General features: G+C 35.9%; 1 protein-coding gene across 2 annotated transcripts in view; it reads left to right on the top strand.

Annotated features, from left to right (window-relative positions):
- SPATA16 (spermatogenesis associated 16) overlaps positions 1 to 21,204 on the top strand; it is a 209,373-nt gene that overhangs the window by 121,457 nt on the left and 66,712 nt on the right. For both annotated transcript variants that reach the window (XM_036219324.1, XM_016161394.2), the window contains one exon: positions 15,714 to 15,798. In XM_036219324.1, the coding sequence (XP_036075217.1) occupies positions 15,714 to 15,798 (85 nt within the window). The remainder of the gene's footprint in view (positions 1 to 15,713; positions 15,799 to 21,204) is intronic.

The raw sequence follows: 21,204 nt of genomic DNA, 5'->3' as shown, positions 1-21,204 counted from the left end.
AATGAACATTTGGAAAGCACAATTTTAGCATAAAAATCAGGGTTTGTATGGATTGCATCTTCTGATAAATTCTATGAGAAAGTTAACCAGCAAAACTAAGGATAAATACATGTATCTAAGAAAATATATATCTTATAGAAGGAAAAGGTGGACATGCATATGTATTTTTCTGCAGAATCTTAAGTCAGAAAAAATGTTAAGTATAATTTAATAAGAACATATTGCACCTGCTATATAATCAACTCTTGCCAGGAAGGAGGAGAAGAAGCAGAAAATGAGATTCCTGCCCTTCGAGAGCTTACAATTTTACTAGAGATAAGATAAACAATTATCTTCACAGAATAGTAAACAGGAGGATGGCTATACAACATGCATTTATGCTCTAAAACAGCTCCCCTGAGAGAATAATAGAAAACCACATCATTTATCATCTAAACCATACGAATTTTGATAGTGGAAGTGATCCTACTAATTACCGTAGGATAATACAAATAGACGAGAACTCTCCTGGGAAAACCTAGATGTACAGTCTTCCTAAGCATGAAGTCAAGAGCGTGGGAATCACAGTGCTGACCACTCTCCCCTGAAGTTTTCTCCTGATCAGAACAACCCTGGCAAACAAATTCTCAAGGTGTATTCATTAAGGCAGCCTAAAGCCAAAGAAAGATGAAGGACAACAGACCTTCATCTTGTGGAAATCACTTTGGTTTTTCTTTTCTTTTCTCCCCCTGCTACTCAGTATTTCTCTTTTAAATGTCCTACTTCTTACATATCTACGATGGCTAGTGGGCATGTATTAGCCAAGATGCTTGGTCTAGATCATGTCATCAGTCTCCAAAACTTGACTGCCCATCTTCGTCCGAATATAGTAGAGGATCAGGATCACCTAAGCCTGCTCCTTCATCAGGAGCCAATGGCAAAGCACTTTCTTTTAGCAGAGGACTGACTGAGGACATCAAACTTTATTCATAATGGGCAAGAGCACTACACTTTACTTCAGCTACTCTGTGATAAACATCTTTGTGTATCCTTCCTGCCTCATCATCAGACAGTGTCCTTCATGAACCAAGTAGTCAGTAACTTTTGGTTGAATGAATGAATCAATCAATGAGGTAGTAGCTATAGCTAGAAAAAGAAGAATACAGCTAATGGATATTAAGTATCACTACCTTCTCCTCTCTGCAGATAAATATCTCCAAAGGAGCAAGCAAAAATCCTGGGTTATGCACTATAGTTTGCTTCCTTAATGTGCATTTTTTCTAGAGGAATAGATCTCCAAATATTTAATGTAATTCAGTGGAAAATTTGGTTTCATATATAGAATGTTATTTTAACTTTACCAGCACATCTATGCCTCCCCTCAATCAATAAAATCATCATTAAATATTCATTGCCCACCTACTATGTACCAATCACTAGATGCTTGAAGATATACTGATGAGCAAATCTTCAAAATTATCTGTCCCTATGGATCTTTTAGTTGTTCATTCATTTGATAATTATGTAACAAGTGCCTGCACTATGCAAGTCTCTGGTGAATTCATAATGATAAATTAGATGTGATCCTGGCCTTCTACAAAATTATACTATATCAGTGATGCCTTTAAAGAATACCAGTAGCTAATCTACAAGCGAGTATTAAAGGGCTCTCAGAGAAGACTTATAAGTGAAGTGTTATGACAGGGTAAACGACAAGAACATTTAAATATAACAAAAGTTAGAGAAGCCTACATCAAGAGAGTGGCATTTCATTGGAGGCTCACGAAGCTATACTACCTATATTAATTATAAGCTTCTATAAGTTTTTTAAAATGCAAGAAAAAAAACTTTAATAACAATGGGAAAAATCAATACACTTTTGAAGCAGTCTAACTAAGCCTGTTTGGATATAAACTTCTCAATGAAGCAAAGTGTATTTCATTTTCCTAAATATTATTGTTAGTGCCTGGGCGGAATAATAATTTGTAAACTAACACTTACTGAATGCTTCCCAGGTATCAAGTATGAATCGATGCGCGTTCTGTGTAACAGAACATTTCATCTTTCTGACAATCCTATGAGGTTGGCAACTATTATTTTCTGTATGGTAATATAAGGAAACTGAGGCTCAGAGAAGTTATATAATTTGTCCAAAGTCATGCAGAGAACAAATGGAAGAGGTAGTATTTAAATAAAGGCAATCTGGCTCCAATGTCAGAGTTCTCAACCCCTATGCTGTATTGACCCTCTGTTAATCTGATGAAAATAATTCATTCTAAATAATTAATGAATGATAATGTCTCTACCTTCAGAGAAAACACAAATCTGCAATATGTTTAATATCTCAACCTAAAGAAGTGACTAAATCTGTCATTTTACGGTACTTCAAGTCATTAAGGAGAACATTTTTGGAGCAGAGGATTTTTTGATGCCTTACAAATTGCCTATTTATTTCTTGATGTTCTGTTAACACTGAAAAATTTAGAAGCAGAATGAATATGCTTGAATAAAGAAAAGTGAGAATGGGAGAAGTTGAATCCTGTAGTGTTGAGCTGACCTGAGGCCAGGTGAAGTTGGGTTTCACTGCAGGAGTCTTTGGTGGCCAGAATATAAGCAGAGTACATTGAAGGGAGGAAGGAAGAGAGAGAGAGAGAGAGAGAGAGAGAGGAGAGAGAGATGGAGAGATGCCAGAACAAAGGCATGACATATTTAAAGGCATCTATAAAAGTGCAGAAAGCAAATCTGAACACATCATAATTTTGCCTAATGTCTACCCTGAATTTATATCACTCATAAAAATTATCAAATGCTTATATGCTGCTTTCATTGAAGAGTAAGCCAGTCCTCCATCAGTGAGCTGTTAACACGTGGAGAACAGACAATTGTATCTTTGTGGAATTTTCACAAAAAGGTTTTGTTGATAGTGGTGGTACTGCCGATGGTGATATGTTGTTATAGTTATGCTATTTGGATTATGTTACATATAAAATTGTTTTAAAGATCCATTCACTTTGGATCTCAAGTGTCTTGTGTAACAATTTTGACCAAGTTAATAAAAAGACATTCCCCAGGTATAAAGTACACCTCTCCCAGCTCTACTACATCTAACTCATTCTGACCTTCTATCACACAATTCCTATTTCTTCAGTATAGGCACCAAGCTTGCCTGCGTTGGGAACGTCTAACTCCACTTCTGACTATCACCATCTCCACATTCACTCTCGGGTTGACAAAATAATATTAATAATAATGCTATCAAATTAAAAGTTGTAAATTATTTTATAGGTTTCAAATTATTTTACATATAATATTCCTTAAAGACACATATATCCTTCCAGAATATAGCTATTATTAAAATCTTCTCCATTCTAGAGATGGACCACAGTATGTTAGAATAGAGTGACTTGTCCAAGATCGAGTATATCATAAAAGAGTAAGAGGCATAGCTCCAAGGCCTGAGTTCTACCTTTACATAGGACCATATAAACAATGCTTCCCCTTTTCCTTTTCTCTTTCCCTATTTGGTGCTCAAGTTATTACACCTCAGGAAACTTTTTCTAAGGTAGTACATGCTCTTTCAGCATTGGGCAGACTTCTTCTTGCTTGTCTTTTTTGTTTCATTTGGGAGCCAAAAAATTATCCTGCTCAAGACTAATAAGAAAAATGTTCTTGGTGATATAGTCTCAACGAAGAAATGTTATAAAGTAAAACTCAATGAAAAAGAATCAAAATCCATTCCACCAACCTTTAATGTGACTGTGATCCCCTTTCAGAACCTCTGTAAACAGCTCCAAGTGGTTCTTAGCCCCTCTCTACCTTGTGGGAATTGAGTGAGGGTGTTGGGGTCATCAAAGTAACCAGCAAGCACTATGGCATAGAGAGAATGGTACACGGCCTCCTGCAGGTCATAGGACAGGCCCACACAACACAAAATGTAACTGCCTAGAATTGCCAAGGGTGACTATTATTGATAAACACTGGAAATGAAACCAATTTCTATTCAGCTGAAAATTCAAAATTATTAAGTTGCTTTACCCTATTATTTGGTTCTATTTTATTAGCAAAGCATTCCATAACTGTTAAATATATCATGTCAGTAAACTGTGGTTTAAATGAGTGTCTCTAGGCTGCCTTGAAAACCTCACCCAAAGAATGTATACTTCAGTTCTGTTGGAAAATTGATTACAAGTTCCAAAAATCCAGCTTACCATTCTGCCTCGGCTAGCTAACCATTCTTTTCCTCATTCTCTCCTTTATCTGTAGGTCTCAGGCTCTTAAGAAATAGGCAGCTGAGTTTATGATTGCAATCTGATTGCACGATATGCTAAATAATTAAAATGTTTTATCAAACTTTATAATCTTTACATATTCTGAGATTTTTCTTACTCAATCAGAGATCAGGAGATGTAATGGCAAGCAGTAAGATTGTACATTTTCCTTATTTCTATGGAGTAACAAGACAGTTCTGGCTACATTTGCGGTTAAGCTGTTCCTCCGCTGTGAATGGGTTTATTTTCTGCTCTGTCTCTTCTTTCCAACTGTTTTACATTTTACATTGGCTGGAGAAACTGCTGGTATGAACTACTAAAAGCAAAATTAGATTCAGGATTGTCTGTTTTTGTACAGCCAGACTCTCCTCTAGCTTTACTCCTTCTTCAGGATGACCTAAAATGACATTCTTTGTTTTTTTTTCTTAATCTTTCCCCTTCCTTTGATCCCAGGAGAAATTGGATAAACTTTAGGATCCTGTTTAAGATTAGAAAAACATGTTCTGGATTTTTACTTATAACAAAAGGTGAGAGTGCCCTCTGCTGGTAATGAAATGTTCCAAAAATGGGGGCTCAATTCTTGGTCATGGGAAAGTAGTCTGGGATATGGTGGGACAGGAGACTATCAGTCACTGGTGAATACATTCCCTAGAGGAATGCTCCAGGAGGAAAACTTCAAGAATGAGCACTAAGAAAGCCTCTCAGGTTTATCATTCTCCATCAACACTCCAGAGAATCAAGATAGCTCATTATTTAAGATAATGCTGACCTGTGATGCCAGGCATTCTCTACCCAAGAGATATACTGTTGGCTCCAAGCGCAGTCCATTATTGTTTTCTGATTATTTATGATTTGCTTGAGAATAATATAGTAGTTCATCTATCTAGAAAAAAATACATTTCAGTTTTAAGTTTTTCTTTTCTCACATGATCAATAGGATATGCCTCTATGGAAAATACCCTTAGTGTCTGACACCGAGTCACCACAGGGCCTGAGATGGTACCATATTTAAGGACTCAAATACCTTCTCACATGCCTTTGTCATTTGACTCTGTCCTTATAAATGGTACAGTATCTCAATTTCCTATTTGGCTACCATTACTGTTTAGTTTAGGCTCACCCACTGTCTCTCAGAATTCCTACAATGACCTCACACATCCAATCTTCAAATGCATCTGCGAAAGAGTTGCCAAGTTTCTTCCTCAAAACCACAGAACTGCCCATGTCGCTCCATACTTAAAACCCACAGGGTAAAATCAAAGCTTCTTCATGACTTCTCCCTGCCTTCTTTGCCTGCTCTAAAGATGGTCTTACTGGGGTTTCCCACTTTTTCTCTTACTTCTAACCTCTGCACCTATGTTCATTCTGTACCCTATTCCTAGAATGCCCATCCCAGTCTTATCCTCCATTTGTTTGGCTAACTCCTGCTCCTCATTTGAGGATAACCCAGGTTCTCAACTCCTCTAGGTCCCCCTCCCTGAACACACCAACCCTCTCAGCTGCATTACTGTTATGTATCAATTATTCTACTTTACTCATTGTAATATAATTATCTGTGTGTGTTTACCTCTCCATTAGACCTTAATGATAGAAACTGGCTATTCAACTTGTAATCTCAATTTTGTGAAATAAATAAATTCATGAAGTATGAAAATATGAGTTTAATAAAACATGTACTTAGACCCCTTTCTATATCCATATAGCCCTGTCAGGACTCCAGGTCCCCAGAGCCTCTTCTTCACCCTGGAGATCGAGTGGGGTCCAGATATCAAGAGACACTGCTTATAAACCCATGCCTAAAAAGCATAGTAGAGACACCCCTAGAATACTCTCAGCTTGGTGAGAGGCTGTCACTGTCCCTGAGAGGTTCCTAAGAGGTCCTCTTCCGCATGGAATCCAGACAAGCAGTGACCGAGATTTTTAAAACTAGAAGTTCTCATATTATTCTCCCTGCCAAAAATCTATCAGTTATTCCCAGCATCTATAGGACAAAGTTCAAACTCATCTGCCTGGAATCCAAGGCCTACCATAATCTGTCTTCAACATAATTTTTGGTCTTTTATCCCTCTCTTCTTTTACACAAATTTTCTGCCTCTCCTCAGATCCTAGATTAATACTTTCAACCTTTAATGCCCTTGCATGTGCTGTACCTCTGGTAAAAAAAAAAAAAAAAAAAAAAAAAAAAATCTCTTTTCTTTATCACCACTTAAAAATAATGCTAACCATTCTTCAAGTCTCAGCATTCAATCAGTCCACTAAAACCAAAAGTAGTCATTTCCTCCTTTAAAATTCTATAGCACATAGGCTTTACACTTCTTAGTTAATATTATATACTTAACATTTGCATAGTTCTTTATGTCTATAAAACTGCCTTATATTTTAATTGCTCTTGTCAAATATGGTTGTTCTATCAATAGTCAAATTGGCAGTTAATAGAGGTCAGTATTCTATCCTTACACTTTTGCATGTTACCATGACTCCAAACCTTGACTGTTGTAATAAACATAATAAACATTTGTTGATAATGTTGATAACCACATTTTTTGGTCTCCACACAGGAAAAATAATAATCACAAATTCAAACCATACATAATCTGGGATAAGTTCTATTCATCTAGGCCTCTTCGACTAGACATATATTTTCTATAGAAGTAAAAACACATCTTTTGACATGGCCAGAAAAAGAAATTATGACTATGTCAGATTAATAAGCCAGAACTAAAAAAAAAAAAAAAAAAAAATACATGTATGCTGTTGAGACAAGCATGGAATGAGAATACGGGAAGAGGAACAGGTATCGATAGGCAATAATAATTAACACACACACACACAGATACACACACGCATATTTGATCAACTACAAGAATATAGTTTTTTTAGAGAGTGCACCAAGAGTCAAAAGTTCAGTAAGAAATTAGCATTAGGGATATCCAACTAAAGATAATAGAGTCTTGTAAAAGATGCACAGGGGGGAAAAAAAAAAAGACTACATGAAAGTATTACAGAACTATGGTTAAGAGGCCAAAATTTGGTACAAATATATCTGATTGGATTCTGACAGTGCCACCAATTTTGGAAAATTAGCCTCCTCAGTTTGAAGAACCTCAATTTCCTCATTTCATAGTTCAATTGTAAGATTTAACTGAGATGGAAAAGCACTTATTATATACATAGTAAACACTCAGTAAATGTTGGTTGCTGTTACAAATAGTAATAGTACTACCATTATTGTTGTTATCAAATGAGAATCTAGGGACAGGCAATATTTTAAATTTCAGACTAGCTGGCAGGCTGTAAACCTAAAGAAAAACTCTCATCCATTCCTGGACAATCATGCAGGAGCAAGCTTGGCTAGAACCCCAGTAATAATCAAAATCTGGAAATACAATCAATGCAGAAACAGATTAACTATATTGGTCTGCAAAAGGTAAGAGATAGTCTCAGGGACAACTTTCAGCTATTAGAATATTAGAATTCGGAAATTAGGCAAAGAGATAGACTTGTTAAAAAGGTTCAGAGACCACACTGTAACTTCTTCAATGCTCATCAACTACTGAAATGCATGAGCAACATAGGGACTCGGCCTTCTGTTGAACAACAAATAACTAGAGTGAGAGGAGAGGATAACCAGGAAAAAATGGAAACAAAAGCAAATACAAATTATTGACCTCCGTATTAAGGTTCTCTAGAGAAACAACTAATGGGATATACATATATATCTAGACAGATTGATGATAGATAGATAGATAGATAGATAGATAGATAGATAGATAGATAGATAATAGACAACTTGGCTCATGTGATTATGGGGACTGAGAAATCCTAAAATCTGTAATTGGCAAGCTGGAGACTCAGGAGAGCCAAGGGTTTGTTCCGGTCTGAGTTTAAAGTCCTGAGAAGCTGGAGAATCACTGGTGTAAATTCAAATCCAAAAACAGGAAAAGACTGATATCCCAGCTCAAAGATCATTAGAAAGCAAATTCTCCCTTATTCAGTACTTTTGTTCTCTTCAGTCCTTCAATAGATTAGATGAGCCACACCCACAATGGGGAGAGCAATCTGCTTCACTCAGTCTATAAATTCAAATGTTAATCTTGTCCAGAAATGCTCTCCCAGATAAACCTAGAATAATATTTAATCAAATATCTGGACAAACTGTAGCCCGGTCAAGTTGACACATTAAATTAACCATCACAAGCCCCCGTATTTACTAGGTTTTGTATGAGGCATTAATTATTACGGTAGGTTTCTGTCACTTACCATCTAGAGCAGTGCTTCCGGCAGGACTTCTACTGTTGATGGAGGTGTTCTGTATCCTTCAGTATAGTGGCCACTAACCACATGTGGCTACTGAGCACTTGAAATGTGCCTATGTACTTAAGAAACTGAATTTTGAACTTAAATTTTAATTTATATAAATATAAATCACCACGTATGGCTAGTGATTACCATATCGGACAGCACAGAAGTGTAGGGAGAGAAAGCTAATCAACAGGTAAACCAAAAAGTAAAATGTTGAGGCTTATTCAGGAAAAAGATAAAGTTCTGGTTGAGGGATGGTAGGCAGATTTATTTAGATAGAGTGGTCAGAGTAGGCTGCACTGAAGAGGTTGTCAGTGTTCAAGCTAAAGCCTAAAAGCCCAAATCTTGAGAAGAAACAGCTGGATGAAAAACTGAAAGAATAGATTCCAGGCAGCCTCCACATATACAAATGCTCCAAGGCAGGAAAATCCTTATTTGCTTTGAGCTACTGAATAAGCCACAATCAACTGGAGGATGATGGAAAACATGTTGAGAGGAAAACAAGGGCAGCCGATTATGAGAGTAGTGGTCCACAGTAGGAGCTTAGATTTTATTTGAGATAATTTACATTCAAATTTTTTAAAAGATCATTGTGGCTGATTGCCATGTGGAAAATATGTGAGCCTGTGAAAAGATACTTCCTTTGTGTGTGTGTGTGTGTGTGTGTGTGTGTGTGCGCGCGCGCGCGCGCAAGCATGCACGCTTAAGTGAATTTGCTAGTTTGGCTTTCCTCCTGTTTAAAATATAATCTCTTTAATATTATTCGTATTCATATTCAAAAATAATATGTACTTTGCATCAATATTAATTTATCTAAAATTAATAATATGATATACATGATTTCTTGAGCTTTTTTAAATATAGGAGGAAAGAAACAACCTCCTAAATATGTTGATATCAAGGAAGGATTCTGTAGTTATAACTATCCAATAGACAAACTTTTAAGAACTACCTATACAAGTTACATAAGTGAAATAACTGCATACAAACACAAGATTATCCTTAGATTCTTGAGAGAGGTCAATTTCTAGTTGTGGAAGAAAGAACAGAAGGAACTCAAACAAGTTGAAAAGACAATTATGAAACTGACTAATGTCTAGAAAAGGGGACCCATGGAGAAAGACTAAAGCAAGTAGGGTTAATTAGTTAACCTAGAGAAGAGAACATTAATAAATTATTGTAATGATGTGTAGAACTGCCATTCAGAGGATAAAGTTGACTTTTGCCGCATTAACACTGGGGAGAGAACTGAAGCTCACAGACTAAAGCAGCAGAAAATGCTATTTATGGCTGTGAAACTCTGGAATCAGTGAAGAAAGGAGAGCGATGTCCTTCTGTGGAGATCTTTAAAACAGAATAGATTCTCATCAGTCTCATTTGAAAGGTTTAAGTGTGATCCTGCCTAAAGGCAAAGCGATGAATGCAATGACTTTTCAAGGTCCTACCCAATTAGCTCAATGAGACCATACAGCTGATTGTGTGTTATGATTTTCTTTTGTTTACCCATATCTTATTGTTTTACACCACCATGTGGCCATGCTGAGTAGAAATCTTATAAATTTTACATCTGAACATATGCCTTGAGAAATGTCAATAGTATTCTCATATCCTTAGAATTGCACAGTCCGTTTAGAAATATGCAATGTATAAAATCACCTGGTATGAATTTCCTTATACATCATGATCCTTTTATAGTATGAATTTGGAAAACAAAACTGGTACCTATCTTATTAATAATAACATATCAAATTCTTTTATCGTGCATTTGCCATTCTGTAGGAACGGGATTTAACTTGATAAGCTAAGTTCATGACATTAAAATCTTTTATTTTAGATGTGTATGTACTTAAAAGCCAGATTTAACAGCTGTATTAAGTAAATTAAATGTGACTTCAGTAATAATTTCATAAAGGCATTCAAAGATAGTATAGAAAAGATAGTAGTTTTTTTGTTTTTGTTTTTGTTTTTTGCAAAAGAACAATTGTTGACACATGATTGGAGATATCGTGTTCAAAATCATTTTAGATGCAACATGTTAGGCTGATGTGCTTCTTGGTGCCTTTTCTTTTTAATTTATGTAATAAATACATCAGCATCTATTAGCATTTATTAAGCTCTCATATGAGCTAAATGTTGCATTGAATTCTATATTGGACAAATTAAGTTGACAAAGCCCACCCTGTAACTCCATTCCCATGCCAGCCCCACTAAAAAAAAACATCTGTTAATATGGACAAGGAGGTCCTAGGGCCAGACTGCTTATGTTAGACTTCTAAAAACTAAGTAACTCTATAGGCCTCAGGTTCTTTGTAACAAGAATCTATTTTTTTTTTAGTTTAAATAAATAAAATAATATTTGCTTGATAAGTCAACAAACATGTATTGTGTGACTACCATACCAGGCACTGTTCTGGGTACTGCAGATACAGCAGTGAATAAAACAGACAAAAATCCCTGACCTCAGGGAGACTACATTCCAGTAAAGAGTCAATAGCAAGCATTTTAGGCTTGGTGGGCCCTAAGGTCTCTTGTAATTATCCAGCTCTGCCAGTGTAGCACAGAGGCAGCCATAGATAATATATAAAATAGATAATATAGATGATAAATAAAAAATATACAAATGAATGAGCATTGCCTCATTTCATTAAAATTTTATTTACACAGGTGACAGACCAGATTTGCAACAGGCTACAAAGTTTGCTAACCCCTGCCATAGAGGAAGACAACAATAAACACTACTAAAACTAATAATAATAAAATAAAACTATGTGAGAAAAGTAAAAAGGAAGAGTATGGGGAGTATTGGAGTATATCGGGGAAGTCCTTCTTGAGAAAATAACACCTGAAAAGGGCCTGAAGGAAGTGAACAAGAGAGTCAGGGGGTGTCTATGAAAAGAATATTCTAAAATAGGTACTGTCAAGTGCAAAATCTCAGAGGCAATAGTGTAGAACAGCACTATTTTTGTAGAATAGCAAAGTGAATAGTTTGTCTGGAGCAGAGTAAGTAAGAAATGAGATCAACGAAATAACATGTGACCAGATGGCACAGGACTCAAACACCATTTTGAAGACTGGTTTCTATGCTGAGTGAGATAAGTAGCCTTTGTAGTTTTAAACACAGTAGTGACCTGCTCCAGTGAACTAATTTTAGAGATCGTTTGGCTGCAGTGTTGAAAACAGATGAATGGGGAAGCAGGGAATCCAGTCTGAAGCTTGTTACAATAATCCGGGTGACACATGATGGACGAGATGATAATGCTGGGGATGGCAAGAAGTGGCAGGATTCTGATATAGGTTAACGATAACCTGACCAGAGTTTTATATTGGATTGGATAGGAAATGTGAAAGAAAGAGAGGAGTCAATAATGACTCCAAGATTTTATGCCTAAGAAATTAGATAGATGGAGAAGATGATTAGAGATCCGAGGTAGGGGGAAGTAAAAAAGGATCAGAGTTTTTGGTGCAGAAATGTTAAGTTTGAAATATCTATTAGGTATCTGTCAATGGTTCAGAAATAGACAAAGTAAAACCAATGAATCACTGAAGCATAGTAATGAGTAAAAATTTATTGTGTACACACCAAAAAAATAGTTTGCAAACCAGGAGCACTCGAACCAAAACATGGAGTGAGATTCAGGGGTATATTGTTATAAAACAGCTTTTATAATGAGAAAACATTGTGTGTTCATTCTTCACAGTGATTGGTTACCATATTACTTTTTAAATAATAGGGAATTGGTCAGTGGTGACCTCATATCAACCTTGAAAAACGGTTGAGGCTTTGCTTATCATTTTCAGAGGCACAAGCAAGAGATGACCCAGGTCAACTTAGTTTTGCAAAATTAGCCAAACGAGCCCTGTAAAATAAAGACTGAGAATTCAATCATTGCATTGAGCAGTATAGAGACCACTCGTGGCATTGCCGAGAGCAGTTTCAGTGAAGCAGTGGGAACGAGAACCTTGCTGCAGTGAGTACAAAAGAGAACAGGAAGACAAAAATTATAGATAGGGAGTGCACATAGCTTTTTCAAGAAGGGTTTTGTTGGTTAGGAAAGAAATAATTAAGATGGTAACTGGAAGAGAAGTGGATTGAAAGCAGCTTTGGGGGTGTTTCGTTTTAAGATGATACAAAGAATAACATTTTTGTGTACTGGTAGAAAAGTTCAAGAGAAAGGGGAGAAAGAAAGAAAGAAAGAAAGAAAGAAAGAAAGAAAGAAGAAAGAAAGAAATAAGAAGGAAGAAGGAAGAGGAAGGAAGGAAGAGAGAAGAAGGAAGGAATGAAGGAAGGAGAAGAAGGAGGAAGGAAGGAAGTAAATGAAGTGGCGGAATGAAGAAGGAACGAAGAAGAAATAAGGATGACGTCGGCTTGGATTCTTGGATATTTTTTCTTGTCGGTGGGGGTCTGCCTCCCCCTCCTTCCTCCTCCCTTCCCCTCCGCCTCCCGCCCTCCCCCCTCCCTTCCTCCATCCTCCCTCCCTTCCTTCCTTCCTTCCTCTTCCTTCCTTCCTCTCCTTGCCTCTTTCGGAAGGAAGGAAAGAAGGAAGGAAGGAAACGAGACAGAGACTATTGCAAGAGCAGTTTCCATGGGCAGGCACAATAGGATGAGTTCTAGTGCAGAAGTGTGGGTGGGTTAGATTCACAGTCTGCTATGCAAAGAGCTTAACATGGTGCCTAGCAATGAAAGGCTCAAAACTGACAGATATTAAAATACCAGCTGTCAATTAAAGGGTTTGGCTACTATGATCACATAGTTCCAGTGCAGCTATGACATTCAATAGATTAATGAAAGTAAATTAAATAGAATAATGACAATTCAACAAAGACACTTAGAAGCAACATTGAATCACACTAACTAGCATCCAGAATATTGCTCTAAAAGTAAATGGAAATACCAGAAGGAAAGTAGGAAGAGTGATAGGTTACTGATTACACTCGATTCATGAGGTAAGTCAGCCAGAACCAGGATCCCCCAAGGTACTTGACTCCTTGTAGATGCTCTGAGTTGATTAAATAATTGTCTTTGCCCTTTATAAAGTCAGCATGATGAAAAACCCCTGTCTCTTGCCTCACAAATATCGCACGGTATAATGTTATTTCCATGCTCCTTTCATGTTCTTTCCCTGATTTTTATACTGATTCATAAAGGCTAAGCTGTAGGACAAAGCTATGATAGGGAACCCGACAAAGGAAGGTGGGTGGTAAAGGCGTAACTCCCATTTCCACTGCAAAGAAAATGGAATTGGAGCAACTACAGTCTAAATTGTGTTCCTAAAATGAGCACTGCTCTGTGCCAGGTATTGAAACACATTATACTTGAGAAAAATATCTCTACAAATGTAGTTTTATGAAACCATATTTCGTTATTTAATACCACTATCTTTTTACTATTATGATAATGTGCTTCACTGAAGGCAGGTAACAAATTTCAATGAATCTTAATTCCTCACTTGTTTCAGTATAAATTTGGAGATGTGTTCCTTTGGAAAAAGACTTGAGCCCCCAGGTGTAATAAAATCATACTTAAGAATGTAGCAATTTGACAACATATCATTACAGAAAAAGCAACTTCTGGAAAATATTAATAAAAATAGTGAAACTTCTAAATGTATGCTGGTGAATGGGGAACTCAAAACCAAATCATTAAAAGCATTAGAAATGGCAGGAAAGCCCTAGAAACCTACTGTAGTGATTTATCTCCTTTTCTCTCAAAATTGTTCCAATACAAGATGACTGACAATCATGAACGTAATAGAAACTATCAGTTTAGCTTTACTTAATGTAAGCCACCGGGTCTACGAGCCAGGATTATCTTTTATATTTTTTGAATGTTTCAAAGTTGTAAAGTTTCTTTCCTGAACTCTGCACAGTAATTTTAGTGCAATGTATACATTGTCCCTGAAGAGAAAACAATACACTGAAATATTGAAGGGGGCCTATGGCCTCCTAGCTCACTTTATCTTACTGAACTAGAACTTTGAAAAATATAAAAGCAGTCTTTAAAGATTAGTTATCCTTAAATTATTGTCAAATGTCAGTGGACAGCTTCTTTCCAATATCACATGTATGAAAAAATATGTATATTGAGCAGAATAATCCCCCAAATGGTGGTATTTTTTTCCATTGTTGATTTTTAAAGTCCCAATTTTTCTCTGTTCTCAGCAAGAATCTAAATATTTTAATTCTTTCAGCAGAGTACTATAGTAAGTTCGTAGCTGCTGTGCCTTAGACAACCTACATTAGGGAAGGAAAATTTCTAATTCGATTTACAATAATGTCAAGAAACCACACGTATCTGCAGGCGAAGATAAGGAAAACATTCAGGGGTACACAGTGATAGCTCTACTTAAATAAATAAACTTTTGGTGCTAGTGATTAGGTACACAGGATTATTATATGTTTAATTGGCTAACGTGACAATTTGGAATTACTTCTAGTCACATTTAATTGGATTTGGAATCTCTAGAGAAAAGAAATAGAGAGGCCTAGCAGAGAAACAGTCATAAAAGTAAACTGTTTTTCCAAAGGGTGCTAAGCAATGAATTAATATCCATTGCACAATGGTTTTTAATATCCCCTCAGCTTAATAAGACTAATGCAGTGGTTATATACGCTATATCCTAAAACCAATTCAATTAAACACAAAGTTTGGGGAGAGGGAAGTGTCCGTTGAATTGGAAATTTTTTATTTTCTGTTTTAAGGAGGCTAATTTAATCAGAGGTGAATAATCTTTAATTCAGGTAAAGTCTGAGAGAAGCTTAAATGCCAAGATAATAGTCAACTATATGTGTTATACTAAGTTTGAAGGCATTTTAGAGTCCATAAAACATGTTACTCTATAAATGCTTGGAAGTTTAACAAGAGGCAACCAAAACAAAGCATTCTCGTGTAGTCTTTAAATACTATTCTTATACTATACAAACAGGAAAAACAAATCTAAAAGACGAATGGCTTGTTGCTTGTCTTATAGTTTTAGTTTAGCTATGCAAGAAAAAAAACCAACCGTACTTTCTATATTCTAAATTGTGCTTTATGCTTTGCTTAATATTAGTCTAGTTAAATTTATACATTATAGTCTTTTCCCTCAATATTTATATATTCTGCCTGTTATAATTCTCCTTCTGTCTTATAAATTTGCTTTTTAAAAAATCTGTCCTTGTTCTTAGGAGTGCCATGATTGCTGATTACATGTTCTGGCTCTGTGGAGGAAGTGAACAATGCGTAAGCAAGCTCATCAAACTGTATTGGCAGGTAAAAATTGATGTCTGAACTAGGGAGGAGGGGTCTATCTCACTTTTAGAAAAAAAATGAAGGATTGGTGCTTAAAAGACTGCTGTTAAAGGTAGCTCTGGTCATATCAATCAGAAGGACGCTACTCAGTAGTAATGTATTTATAATGAGGTAGATTTTTTGAGACTAATTTTAAGGGTGAAATTCAAAGTGGTTAACTCTTGGCACATACTTCAGTTTTACTACCCAAAATAAATTTTAGACATCCCAGGAACTATTTTCCCAGTCATGCTGCTATAATGACTTGATCCTTTATAATATCAACATTGTATTTTTAAAAATTCTTCTTGATTTGTGACCTATAAAAGCAGATGCTAGAGGTAATACCAATTATAAAATAAAGGAAAACACACAGATCAGTTGTATTTGTTGGGAACACTTAGCCAATAACAGACTGCAGATCTTTTTTTATGTTATTCAAAATGACAGCAAGGAGTCATACCAAATTTCAACTAGGTGTCAAGAAGAGAGGCATAATTTCTTATGATTATAAAGAAAATATGGAATTTACTAGTTTACTCTCATTCACAACATACAAATGAGTTCTTGTCCCATTTTCCCTCCACAAACTTTCAGTGAAATATGTCCAAAATGATGAGCTCATTTATCCCCAAAAAAACAACATTTAACTTGCTTATTATTAAACTGCTTTCCTCTTTTAAAGTGGATTTCTATTTCCTTAAAATCCCATCAAGTGGTTTCCAGTGGGGACACATGGACCAAATGGAAACCCATTTCCAAATAAAATTTTTCAAATACTTGAAAGTTAATTCTAAAGGTCAACCCCCTCCTCCAGATCTTCTGCCCCCCAGACTATGTGGAGCTGTTTGTTCTTCATATTACAAGATGCTTTAATTTAATTGAATGTGAACTCTTTGAACCAACTAGAATAAGAGCTGAAAAAGATCTGTTAAAACACTAATATGAAAATGAAAAATAATCAAGTCTTCTGATGCTTCCCACATTTTCACTAATGCCCCTAGTTTTCTGTCTTTCTATCACATGTTATCTTCATTAAACAGTAAAGTATTAGATTTACTATGTGAAATTCTCAGTAATTTATATAGTTCCATCTAAATGTTTGGAGTTCAACTTAACTGCTATAAAAAATAAGAATGTAAATTAATCTTACCATAATTGGAATTTGCAAATTTGTTTAAGCTGAAATTCAGGTAGACAAAATTTTAGTCTCAAAAATATTATTAATTTTCTAAATTTAAAACTTTCCTAAGGGAATCTGGAACACAAAATGCTAGTAGTTGCTTATAAGCATGTAAGTAAATAGTTGGAAAAAATTGCTAAATGTAAAGAATAAGCAAATAATGTGAGCTATAGATACTGTATAGATAGTAAAGGGAGAGGGCTTTTTAATTAAAGGATTTTAGAGGCTTCTGAAGAGAGGTGGGAAGGGAGTTGAATTTCGAAGATTAGAAAATATTTAGCAGGCCTGGTATATGCTAGGTCTCAAATGAATGCGTTTTTTTTGTAGGTTATTCATTCATTAAACAAACATATGGGTACTCATTGTGTTTTCTACATTGAAAAAATAGGTCTAATGTTGGTTCAGCTTAAGACAGATTAAGACCTTGAAATTTGTGCTAATATTTTTTCTGTTTCTTTTACTTTTCAAAGAGTACTAATAACACTGTTTACCTCAAACTAAGAAAATAATCTCCGTGAACCAATGCATGCATGTTTGCTATATAAAAAAAAAGGAATAAAACAAATACTATTATTTTACTATTCTCTATTAACAAAAAGTAAGAAAAACATATTTCTCTTTGTATGCTCCTTTTTGCCTTTAATTTGAGGCAACTTGGTATATTGGAAAAGACCCCTTGTCTGGAAGTCGGGTCTGATTCAGTCCAAGTTCTAACACCAAATAGTTATCTAACCTAAAGCAAATTAGTCTCTAGAGGAGTTTCAAATAGAAAATAAGAGATGACTAGCATAAAGTGTTTGAGAAGGCCTATTCTTAAGCCCATTTTAGCACAAAAGTCTCATATTTTTAGGCGCATCAAAAAAACAATGTCACAAATGTTAAGGGGAAAAAAAGATGTAACATAATTAGAAATTGCATCCTGAAGATAAGTTCTATAAACTAAACCCCTCCAACTAACCCCAACATCAGCACACGACACCATTGTCTCACCAATTACATTCTTCCATCTGCAAGCAGCCTCTCCCTGATCTTTATTCAAATATATACATCTTCCCCCAAACCTTGTTCTGTTCTAAATCAAAAAGGGGTTCGGACATTGCCAGAGAGTGCCCAGTTCATGTCAACTTTAAAGACAGAGATGCCCCACTACCCAAACCATCATGGTACTACACTGTTGAATTTAAGAATGCCCCCAAACATCACAAACTAGAAATCATATTTGCATTTTGTTTGTAGACACCCATTAAGGCTCAATAGACACATGCTGTTTTTACTACCTTCATTAGTGGGAAAGTTACTATCTTCCTTTCAACTGCATAAAATCCCTACCACTCTAGAGAGTTATTGTTTTTAGAGGTTTTAAACAGGAAATGGAAATTTTCAGAATGTAAAATTTGAGAACCAGTCTACACCCACTTTCATAGATCACTGACTTAAAAACTCTTACATGCAAAAGAACAGACCTTATCTTTGGTGAGCTCAAGAACACCTTTCAATTATATTAAAAATATTCTTCATATTATCAACCCGGCAAGGGAAAAAAAAGGGCATAATGTTCTACACTATATGACAGCTGAAACTGGGATATATCACTTTGAATAAAAGTGTTTGCACATGTTATTCTATAATAGTGTCACCTCATCAGAGCTAGGGAAGGTTGGAAATAACTTGTCACGAGACTGAACTTGCAAGCATGCCTCTGCATGCTGATCACCCAACTTCTGTTATCAGCAACCCTCCTTTTCTCAGACACCACAATTCTGAACTAATTAGCAAAATAGAAAGTCCTGATCAGGTTGAGAATTAGCTATTTTGAAGCAGCAACCTTTATGTATTTATATATTGCTCCTAAAGTAATAAAATTATTCCAAGAACTTTATAGTAAACTCTAGTCCACCTCCCAAAACCCTTATCTCTTTGATCCAGGGCTAGATTTAATAAAATCAGGAAACAAACAAGATTTCCTCCTCTTCCACTCCTGGTTTCCTTTACTGTTTTCCCACCTTCACTTTCAGCCATGCTCTCAGCCATGTGGGTTGTCTCTGGTGTGGCTTTATCTTCTGCAATGTGAGTAATAGAGCCAACTCTGGTCTGCATCACTCAGCAGTAGAGTGGGGAAAAAAAGGCAATAGCAGCTAATTTTGTTGCAGAACTCCATTGAAACAAGTGCAAAGGAATCCCACTAAACGGTCAAGCTGCTTGATAAGCTCATCCCTCACCTTAATTGTTCTTTTTAAATTTCTTTTTTTTTTTCTGAGTCACAAACCTCTCTGAGAATTTGATTCAATTTACGAGCAGCTACCTAGAAACAATACTCATAAACACATACCCAGAGAAAAATGTGCTTACTATTTATCTCATTGCTTGGGAAACAGATCTTCTGTACATAGTCAGAATACCAAAACAGCATTTACAGAGAATTATGACTTTCTTACTCTTGTGAGGTTACACAATTTGGGGGGAATAAGAAATTGCAATATTATATTTGACATCTCATCAATGTCAATGCTTCAATTTAACAAGAAAAGGTAAAACCTCAGTCCACAAAGTCTTAAACAGTAAGTGGAGTCAGGACTCCTGTAGCTCACAGTATCTCATATGGGTAGGCGCACATCAGAAAATGCCAAACTCCATGTTACATAGTTTCCTTTGTCCTCACATCAATGAAATTATTTTTGTTAAGTCTATCATCAAGGCTATTTATGTCAGCCATTTGTCAGTGTTAAAGCCACCTGCACGAAAAGCGACTTTTAAAAGAGATAAGCCATTTGCCTAGTGTCTATAGATTCCCATACAAAGAAACTCTCAAGACTTTGTCAGTCTTACTTCTAGCATTGGAAAATTTATGTTTTTGTTAGACTCCAGCTACCTCATTTAAAGTAGCAGCTTAACCAAAAAAAAAAAAAAAAAAAAAAAAAAAAAAAAGCTCATAGTTTTCCAGCAGCATTTCTAGTGGAAAATTCAGCATTTCAATCAAGAGATTTGTCTCATTTATCTGACTAAGATATCATCCATTATAAAGCTAGTCCTGGAATGAACTTCTCACTATCAATTTGCTCTAAAAAGGAATTTTTTTTTCTCTTAAAAATTTTTAAAGAATTAACCAAACCAAATCACTTCTAAATTTCTTCTCTGGATTTCCAGCAAACTTCTTTCATAGGAAAGAACTTCATGGTGCATGTTCTTGTATCTTGACAAAGACCTACTGAAGAGGCACTGATTCGGGTTCTTGGCTCTGAGGAAGTTGAAGACTTTCACAGCAGTAGAAAGACTTCTTTTGAGATTGTTGGAAGGGCTGTTGACACCAACACAGGCCCATGTACAAAGCCTGACATGTGGAGCATCTTTCCTTAGTGAAGTAGCAAAGGCTGAGGCCGTGCCAATTTCACAGGTCGTCCATCTGTGCAGAGAATACCAAGATTTTGCATCCAATACAAGTTGTACTTGGCACTGTTCACCATTTTAAAGACATCGATGGCAAAAATGTTTCCAAAGAGGGCTCACCAAAAAGGAATTTTATTTTGGTGTAATTATTCTCAAAGGACAAAATCAGGAGCTGACTGCATTGAGAAAAATTTCCCTAGCCACATGCTTAAGGAAGATGGTGCACAGTCTCTGGGCCCCAAAATCCTTCTTTGAATTTCAGGGGTTCACAGACCACTGGTTAAGACACTTGCACTACTCATTCTCTTTGCAACAGCCCTTTTTCTCTTTGGTATTGGGCTTAGCAGCAGACATTTACTGCTTCCAGTATCAAAGCAAAAAATAGCACCCAGAGTGCTGGTGTTATATAGTGCCTCCTTACACTGCACTGTAGTCATTTGAGTTTGAAGCCTCTTCAATCCTCTGTCTCCAGATGCCTCTTAAATTGGTGGATACCTTTTTTCTTTACTCTTAAATTGTATGTGTCATTCATACCCATCCAGCAAACATTTATTGAACATTTGTTAGTGACTATGTGTCAAGCACTGTGCTACATATTGGAAATACAGCAGTAAACAAAATAGACATGGCCCTTCCTTCAAGGAGTATATATTCTAACACAAAATATTTGCCAAGGAAAACAACTGATACTTAAATTAGAATCCACTTCTTCTTATTCTGTTTTTCTTTCACAGTACCATCAAAGTGAATTGCAAAAAGCAGCTCGATACATACTTGTCAACCAGATTAATTATTGGATTGACATGAAGCTTGAACCAATA

This window comes from Rousettus aegyptiacus, unplaced genomic scaffold (genome assembly GCF_014176215.1).
Source record: "Rousettus aegyptiacus isolate mRouAeg1 unplaced genomic scaffold, mRouAeg1.p scaffold_m13_p_4, whole genome shotgun sequence".
NCBI classification, from domain to species: domain Eukaryota; kingdom Metazoa; phylum Chordata; class Mammalia; order Chiroptera; family Pteropodidae; genus Rousettus; species Rousettus aegyptiacus.
This window is presented reverse-complemented; position numbering and strand designations above follow the sequence as displayed.